The 9,429-nt window shown below is 36.7% G+C and overlaps 2 protein-coding genes across 2 annotated transcripts; one reads left to right on the forward strand and one right to left on the reverse strand.

Annotated features, from left to right (window-relative positions):
* Positions 1-1,836: 1,836 nt before the first annotated feature.
* On the reverse strand, positions 1,837-4,753 carry LOC148231448 (MTOR-associated protein MEAK7). The gene is made up of 11 exons (XM_088191922.1): positions 4,651-4,753; positions 4,358-4,487; positions 4,047-4,179; positions 3,893-3,984; positions 3,644-3,834; positions 3,433-3,569; positions 3,221-3,367; positions 3,047-3,154; positions 2,860-2,978; positions 2,444-2,626; positions 1,837-2,384 (listed from the first exon to the last, which is right to left on the reverse strand). The coding sequence occupies exons 2-11, from the start codon at positions 4,484-4,486 to the stop codon at positions 2,271-2,273; spliced, it is 1,353 nt and encodes a 450-aa protein (XP_088048048.1). The 5' UTR covers position 4,487; positions 4,651-4,753; the 3' UTR covers positions 1,837-2,270.
* Positions 4,754-6,359: 1,606 nt separating this feature from the next.
* Positions 6,360-8,789, forward strand: LOC148231449 (protein DENND6A). Its single transcript, XM_088191873.1, has one exon. The coding sequence runs from the start codon at positions 6,579-6,581 to the stop codon at positions 8,232-8,234; it is 1,656 nt and encodes a 551-aa protein (XP_088047999.1). The 5' UTR covers positions 6,360-6,578; the 3' UTR covers positions 8,235-8,789.
* Positions 8,790-9,429: the final 640 nt, after the last annotated feature.

Consider the following 9,429-nt stretch of genomic DNA (forward strand, 5'->3'; position numbering starts at 1 on the left):
TGCCGCAAATTTCATATGCCGTCCGGATGGCGGCTTCTGTCACGTACAGCCGGCATATTTGCGCGTGATCGAAAAATGTGCCAAATAATCGCAATTTTTAAATTGTCATATTATTAAAATTACGCTACTGATAATTATAAAAGTTTGTGTGGGCACTCGCCAATATCAGTGAAAACTTTTCGGTCGTAAATATTCAATTTACGCAAATCTTTGTCGGCTTTTGCAAAATGCCATAAGGCATAAAAATGATACTTCAGAATACGAACACCACATCTGTGACTATCCTAGAATTTGTCGCCATCGATTCTAAATAGAAATTCGTTATGGTGTGACATTTATATAAACCGATCTAGGAAAATACATAAGGACATTCGAAACAATTTTTTTTAACACAATCAAGTACCACTGATTATTTTTTAATTTTATATGAAAAAAATAGAAAAACGATATCTGTTAGAATAATATAGTATCAAAAATATAATTAATCCCTCTTGGTGCCCTAAAATATTCAAAGATGTCAGTAAGAGTCTGTTGAAGTTCCCGATAAGCATGTGGTATTATAACTTGACCACGTGACCACGATGCAGCGCTCGACACGCGTGTTGACCATAGGACGCCTGCTCGCATACTGAAATTTACTCGTTATATCTCAGTTTGCGAAAAACCATGTCATTATCTCTTTCACTCCCGTCACTTAGCACGCGAGAGAGCAAAAGGGGAAGTATCTCACCGTTCGCGCTCGAAAGAGCAGCTCCGACTTCAGTCTGTTTGCCGACAATGTTCGGAAGCGCTCGAAGCTGGCCAAGTCGACTGAATTACCCCCACTTTACGTTCTCGGTAACCTCGGACAACTTGCGAGAGATTTTGGAGCGGGCAAAACCGAACTCGACCGAAGTAACCCACTATATTCTCCGTCCTTGGCCAACCTTGGCCAACTTCCAGAGAGTGTAGTGTAGGCATTACGAAAATATTTGAGTTAAAAATATAACTGTAAAACAAAAACATATTACGTAAATATAAAAGTTGTTGAATTTAGCTCCCTTGCGATGCGACACTTTTAATACAGAGAAATAACATGTGACTCATTAAAAGTTGCTGGCGTTTAAAGGATTAAGAAATACGAATATGGGACATTTTTGAGAGGAAGATATTTTCACATATCATAATAAAACTATACATTTTAAAAATAAAATATTTTTTAATAAACCTTTTCCATTTTTTATAATCTCTTTATTTTCTTTTATTAAATTTAAAAAATATCACAACTGACATTTCTATAGTTATGTAATATAAATATTATTTTTCTCATTGTGATAATATCTAGTCTATTGCGCTTATCTGTTCATTGTGTTTTAATCATAGAAAAATGTTTGCATTATCCGCATAAATTGTTTAAAATGCAAGGCTTTCACCTCTCCCCTCCCTCTATAAAATGACATCCCTGATACCTTGTAGAAATTTTGTGAAAAATAAAAATGAATAATATTCATATACCCTCATGTAAAAGCATCTGAGAAAGCTTTTTGGACTTTCTATTAAAAGTGAGTCGGTTGTATTATTTGTCAGCCATACCATACTACGCACTATGTTATTATACAAAGTACAAAATGAGCTCAATTTATGGTGTTCCGTAGGCTTAGTTGCTTCTTAAAATCTTGGGTGTTCTTAAATTACGGTTTCTCCTGTGTTTTTGTTTGGCTTTCTACGGAGCACGGAATATTTGCAGATTAAAACGAAACTGAACATATTTTTGTATGTTTAAGATATCATTTCTGATATGTTTTTAATAAATAACATTGTTGTATATTCAATTGGTGAATATATGAATAATAATAATTAAAACTTTTGTTCAAAATATTTTATTTGTGATAATTGGAGTAGCTATACATTATATTAAAAACGGTGCTAAAAATGTTTACTTACACAAATGATCATTTGATGATAACGTAGAAAATGTGGATTAAATTTTAGCATGCATAAATTTCAACAACTATATAATAATCTTCCGCACAAAATATAATTATTCACATTAAACATTCATATATATATATATATTTGTGCTTGAAAATACGAGTTACGATAAACATGTTATAAACATTCATATAAAATAAATAATATTTTTATAATAAATAAATTAATTACGACTAATAGCTGAAGAATGACACAGAGATCGTTTCAAAAATGGGCGCTTGATATATAATGGCACAACTTTTGGCTTCGTTAACACTACTAAAACTTTGGAAACATAATTTTAAGACTAGAACGGTGCGTTACAACGGCGGCTCTTCGCGCATGCCCGCGCTGTGTTCTTCCCGGCCGGCCAATTGAAGTATCGCTTTCGATTCGTGGTTTCCATCTAAGACGCTGGTGGTCGTTCTATCGCCCTAGAAAAATACATAGAAAACAATAGTTCGACATGGACGTGGTCGCATTGAAGACTTACTTTCTCTTCGTCGCTGAGAGGTTTCTCGCCCACGCCCCACACTTCTACACTCTTTATCAAAAATTCCTTTTCTTTAGAAAGTCTATTGTAACGACGATAAGTTGTGCAACTTTCGGAAGAGTGACCCTTGCCGTACTCGGAGTCTATCCAAAGTCCGCAGTATTCAAACTGACCGCCCATCATCTGAAACATATTTTTATCAGGGTCCTAGGGTGTAACTTCGCACATAATTATTTTTTTTTTTAAGAATTTATTAATGTAATTCCACATGAAATAACTCATATTGCAGTTACAATTTGATATACATTTAGAAAAATAAAATAAATACACTTAAAATATTTATCATTAAATTTTAAAAGAACAAATAAAAAAAATAAGAAGCATAGTAAGTAAATATAAACGTATGCAGTACATACCAAACCGTTCGCCATTGTTTGCTGATGAAGATTCAAATACTGGTAATGGTTGTTGAATCCTGACGATGAAAATATACGCATTTTCGGATTCAGTGTAAATAAAAACGATGTATCATTGCCTTAAAATATAAAAACACTCAAAAAGACTGTAAATTCATGGTAGTATTTAAAGCGTAATAATAACTACCCATAAAATTAGGGCTTAGCAACCAATTGCTCGATGCAAATCCACCGAAAATATATCCAAACGAGTCTTCCACTATTATAATTGACGGCCCTTGGTCTAGTATTCGTCCTATACAATCGTAAAACATTTATAGGGTATTTACCATCGGTGTATTATATAAATGTTAATGTTTACCTAAGAAAGTAGCGAACGACTCTCCGTGTATATTGCTAGAGAATAAAAATCGCCATTCTTTCTGCATGTCTTGCGGTAAATGAGCATTTATAAAAAGCAATTGACTCAAATCGATAAACGCAGGATAATCGGGCATATACTTGAGTCCTTAAAACATACATTTAATCGTCGATAAGTTGCTACACCATACTCCAGATCAAATGAGTTAATACCTATAGGCATCGGCAGCAAACTGCCGATGGGAATATCCTCTTCGGAAGGCTGCTGTTTGGTGCATTTAATCTGAACTTGATACAAGTGTCTGAAGACGTTTTCAATCATGCGACTCAACAAAATGCTGGTTTGCAACCTATAGGCAATAAAAGAAGATCATCGCATCGTTCGACGATTACATAATTATAATAATTTGACATTAATATTAACCATGAAACAATAACGCTATATTTAATATTGACGACGGACGTTTGGTAGCAAAGATCGGAGCAAAGACTTTCGCCGAGAGCTTGAACCGATTCTTTCTGCACGCGAAAACCTTTGCCCGCCCAAGCGGCGTATTCGGCACCTCTGGTGTTTTTCTGCATTTTCATATATGTAGATACGATGCTTTCGCAAAACTAGAAAATGTAAGTAATTCAGTGATATTTTAAATAAAATATATAATTAAAATAATACCTCTTTTATTAACGGATAACATAGTTCGACGTTTTCATCAACGTCACTACCTAAACTGTTATAAAGAGCAGTAACTCTTTCATCAATTGTGCCTGAAATTATTTAAAAAATATACATATATTATACATTATATTAATATATAAATTATACGAACCTCTTATACTAAAGACGTATAATTCAGCGAAGCGCTGAAATTCTACAATGTTTTTTTTATTGTTCCCATTACCGAAGAGGAAGTTGATCAAAAATTGAGTCAGACGCGGATCCATCTGACTCCCCCATAGTTTCTATAAAGGAAAAAATATTACCGTACGATATTGAACAGATGCCGCGTGTTTAAAAATAACGCAAAGATAAACACAATCAGATCGCCCTGACTGAAAGATTATAATCAAACGGCGCTTGTTTAATTGGGCGTATTCTAAAAACAATGCGCATAAACAACCGTAAACAAAGATGGCTCACTATTAGATCATCTTCTTTGATTTTTTCAGAATTTTTACTTGCGAATCTAAAAGAATTGGCGACAATGGGCTGCTCGTCTTTCGATAGTAATGTGCATTTTTCAGCTAGCTTTTTACTTGCATTTCCCATCCTGAAACATAAATAATTCTAGATATAAACAAACGAATGTATTAAAAATGTCATATAAAAGTTGGCAAAAAAAACGAAATTGATATCGTTATAGAGCGAAAAGTCGCGTATAAATTTGTCAAAACGTTATGAAGGTTAAGTGTGATGAATGTTCTTCGACTTGCCCTCTAATTTGCACCAGTTACAGCAGTGTGCAGTCCACTCGCTCACCATCCCTGTCACTGACACACTTACTAGACGTCAATTCTTATTTTCCGTTGGTCATAACAACATATTTAGCGGTCAGATCTGCTGATTGTTTATTGAAAAAATTAAAATCAAATTGTATTATTAATATTCTAATTAGCATATGTAAAACTGAATATTATACCTATTAATAAGACATAGAAATAAATATAGTTGTTAAAGAGATTTTCATTAAAAAATATTTTCTTTATAAATCAATTTTGTTGTACTTCTATTTCTAGATCAAAAAAAAAGTTATAGGGGAATAAAATTATTAAGCATTACAACCACTCGTTTCTTGGAAATCCGCCAAGATATTTCCAATCTCAAAAGTAGATAAGGACCCTAAGTTAGTTTCAAAATACTGACCAATTAGTCTTCTGTCAATGCTCATTAAAATATTCGAGCGACTTATCTTAAAAAGGCTACCTGCAGTATATGAAATTATATATTGCAAATTTTTAGTTTGGTTTTAGATTGGGTCAATAGACGGCACACCAGATCACTAGAGTTGCCGAGTTTATATTCAAAATAAATAATATTAGGAAAGATGCGGGCATGGCCCTTTTAAATATAAAAAAGCTATTGATATATTTATTTTAACTAAATTAAAATATAAATTAAAAAAAAATATATAAATAAAAAATATATATAAAGAAGCAAACAACAATATCACACAATATCAAAATTAAATTATACGAACAAGACCAGCTCCTCGTAGCTAACATTAAACAGGTCAATGTGCTTAGCCAGCGTATTAAGGCGCGGAATGGTAACAGCCATAGGCGAGTCGGCAAGAGCGGACGTCCTAGCCGCAACGGCCATCAAAATAGATAATAACCAAACATCCTTTTGTATCTTAAAAACCTTTTTTGAATCTTTTCGACTAAAAACGAGTACTTGGTTATTCGGAGATTCCAAATTATAGATCCCGATTCAAGAATGCTACGAACTAAGGTGTCATAGAGGACGCGAATAACTAACGGATCGTCAAAGTAAAAGTCGTTCTTAATAACAAAACCGAGCATCATAGAAGATTTATTACAGATGTCGTGTATGTGTAGAGAGAACCTCCACTTGCTCTTAAAAGTGATTCCGAGATCTTTAATGGAATTTTCTCTAGGCAAATGTTCCGATCGAGATCGTAAGAGTAAACTGATGGTGAACGGAATCGAGGAAATGACACAGTATGGCACTTTTTTCCCCCCGTTAACCATATGTCCTTTAGCCGGTCCAGGCATCTGGCGAGACATCGGGATCTTCTCCTCTAAAGCATTGGATGGTACTGAAGCACGTCGTCGGCGAGTCGAAGAGACGACGGGGCGTATTAGTGACGGCGAAATTTTGGTATTATTTTTTTCTTATTCTTTTAGTTCCGTAATAATTCCATTTTTTTCGCAATTAGTTTAATTGCTTCCATTATTGGAGCTGATTTAAGTCGACGTCGATTAGTATTATCTTATACAATGTGTAATAATATCTCGGAGGAATACTTGAAATAGATCCCAACCCACTATTATTTGAAACAATGTATACTAGTTACACGTGACAGTAAAGAAAAGGTTAAACATGGATGGAACTAAAATAAACCGATATTTAGTTACAACACAATAAAAGCTTTGGCGAATGGCGCAAAAATAGTAAGGTTAGGACCAAAACTGTTTCGACGTCCATCCCTTCACCTCAGCGGCAGCTGTGTAAATAAATATATGATGCGATTAGCGGGAGCTAATCGCCGCCGCCGGTGAAATAAGATTAAAAATTAACAAAGAAGCCCCGCGATGCTGCCTCGCGCCGTTTCGCGCGTGTGACGCCCGCCGCGGCCCGGAGAAAGTTCCGCCTGACAATTTTGACAGTCGCATCCGACATGTCTGTCAAAGGCGACGAAATGGGGTTATGCGAATGGCAGCGCTTCTCCGAGTGGATCCACTGCATCTGCGTGGTCACATTCGACTTGGAGCTAGGGCAGGCGCTGGAGAGCGCGTACCCGCCGCGCGCCGCCCTCTCCGACCAAGAGAAGACCAACATCTGCTACTTGGCCTTCCCCGACTCCAACTCGGGCTGTATGGGCGACACTAGATTCCACGTTAGGTTAAGATCCGTCAGCAATCTGTCCAAAGCTCACGTCAATTACAACAACGAATGCCCGGTGACTCTGCAAGCGGACTCGACCCACTGCTGGGGTTTCGTCTACTTCCGACAGGTCAAAGATCCCACGTTGCCGAGGGGATACTTTCAAAAGAGCGTCGTCATACTGACGCGACTGCCGTTCATCAATCTCATGTATAAAGTGTGCGGGATAATAGCGCCGAGGTTCTTCGACGACGGCGAAACTAGTTTGATATCGGCGTGTCAAGACATAAACCGATGGCCGGGCGTTCGAGCCGGTCAAAGCGCACTCTTGCCTCTGCTCGGAGTCCAACTGCATTGCTACTTACCGTCTCAGGTCACTCAAGAGACCGTGACTCAAGGTCTACCTCAGCCGCAGGGAAGCGTGAGCGTCTCGCCCAAAGACGTATACTCGTTCGCTTCTCTCTCGTGCGTCTTGTCGAATCTGCACCTCTTGTGGGAGCTCGTCTTGACAGCCGAACCGATCGTCGTCATGGGTTCGTCTCCGACGGCCTGCTCCGCCATGGTTCAAGCTCTAGTAGATTTAATACAACCTCTTCAATACTGCGCCGAATACAGACCGTACTTCACGATACACGATAGCGAATTCAAAGAGTTCACCAAGAAGCAATACAATCCGCCTTACGTGATACTAGGCGTCACCAATCCTTTCTTTTCCAAGACTCTCCACCACTGGCCGCACACGGTCAAGTTGAACGAGAGCTCGGTTTCCTTCAAATTTAAATTAAAAAAAGTGGGAAGCGTCAAAGGATACGAGCAAGGATCCGGAGTTTACACGCAGTACAAACCGTTCTTAACCAAAGACAAGACCATCTTGAAGAGATTGGCCGGCGGATCTCTGAGATCGGAACGTCCCGCTGAAGTGCAAGCCGCTCTCGTCCGTAGACACATGCTAGAATTGACGCACAGCTTCATGATACCGCTAGAGAGGTACATGGCTTCTTTGATGCCTCTCCAGAAGAACATATCGGCGTTCAGAGCGGCGCCCGTCCCTCATCCGTTCAATCCGGACGATTTCATGAATATGCTGCAGCAGGCCGGTCCTCATCTGACGAGCGGGATCAAAGGAGATTGGGCCGGATTGTACAAGGCGTTCCTCAAGAGTCCCAATTTCAGCGGCTGGTTCCAGAGGCGCTACGGAGAACTAGTTCGCACTCTGCAAGCCCTGCAATTAGAAACCTTAGCGTCCACGGATCTCTCGCAGTGGGCCGCCGGACGGCAAGAAGTCGAGCTCGTCGACATGGTACTGAAGTTGCGCAAAACCATGAGCCTGAGCGAAGACGTCAACCTTCCCATCAAAAACGACACCATGAATTTGCTAGCCAAAAAACTAGACGACGTAACCAAGATCTTGCCGGACGATCTCAAGTCCATTCTCCAAAATACCACGTGACACCTAATATGGAGCTCCATCTCCGGGAGCTGATACTTCGACGGTGTATATACACAAATATTTATGTTTTAATTATAAGATTTTATTGAATTTTTATCATATTTCTTTTGTATATATTGTACTCATAGTTTTATCAAAAGACATTTTTATTGATCATATTACTTTCGAATCGACGAAACGGTCGATCGTATAAAATATATAAATCGATCGGCTTCCAATATTTATTTTATAATTAGTGTCTAACAAAAAATTGTATGATTTGTTAATGTTAATTATCGTTGATATTATTCGACTCGAACAATGAATGACATTAGAATACTTAGTTCTTTATACTCTGGTACCCTTTTTCGGTTATAAAATACTGCGAGCTAGGTGCCAAACGAGTGTTGAAATATGTGAATGTACACAGGGTATCAGTTCGTTATGTTACAATTAATTTTATGCGATCTGTCCGATTCCATGTGAACATAGCTTTAAAACGTAATTGTAAAACTTTTATGTTAACGAAAGAATGTTATAAATATGATTTCTCAAGTAAATTTATTTTCATATTAACCTTTGTTTCGTTTTATTTATATTGTTAAATTAATAAAGACTAATTTATATTTCATTATATATAAAAAAATAATAGGGCGGGCTGGGTTGATTATTTCTTAAACCGTCATAGGCCAATGCCATAATCTGAAAATAATCAGGGGACTGTTGACTGAATCAGTAACTTACTGTCTTTTACGAGAGGGCAAATTAAAAAAAAAATTAATTCTGAAAATTAAAGTTGTTTTCAAAATTACTGAAAATCATTATAGGTTTTTTTTTATGTTAAAAATAAGTTTTAAATTCAAAATAATTTTCTATAATGTTTGCTAAATAATCATAATCGGCGCATAATTATTTAAATTTCAGAAAAATCATTTCTAAGAAATATTAAATACACATATTGCTAGAATTTCGGGGAAGTGGCTTATTAAAATAATTATCAAAAATACTCCAGAAAATAAATATGAAAAAAAATGTTATTTTAAATATTAATGGAGATCAGTTCAAATACAAATTAACATTGATGATATATACACTATTACAAATATGGCTCAAGTTAACAGATCTATTTATTCTCATCAAATTAAATTAGGAGAAGTCATAAGATATAGAAACAGATTACAAAATATTGTTGTCATAACATTTAAAACAATCAATT

Source organism: Plectrocnemia conspersa, unplaced genomic scaffold (genome assembly GCF_051122295.1).
Source record: "Plectrocnemia conspersa isolate PC_06_02 unplaced genomic scaffold, ASM5112229v1 ptg000009l, whole genome shotgun sequence".
NCBI lineage: Eukaryota > Metazoa > Arthropoda > Insecta > Trichoptera > Polycentropodidae > Plectrocnemia > Plectrocnemia conspersa.

Bases quoted from the DNA above. Each gene is read 5' to 3' on its own strand.
- LOC148231448 (XM_088191922.1), bottom strand. From the start codon at position 4,486: ATGGGAAATGCAAGTAAAAAGCTAGCTGAAAAATGCACATTACTATCG. The intron at 4,180-4,357 runs GTGAGCCATCTT...TTTCCTTTATAG, and splicing joins TCAAAGAAGATGATCTAATA to AAACTATGGGGGAGTCAGAT. The intron at 3,985-4,046 runs GTTCGTATAATT...AAATAATTTCAG, and splicing joins ATACGTCTTTAGTATAAGAG to GCACAATTGATGAAAGAGTT.
- LOC148231449 (XM_088191873.1), top strand. From the start codon at position 6,579: ATGTCTGTCAAAGGCGACGAAATGGGGTTATGCGAATGGCAGCGCTTC.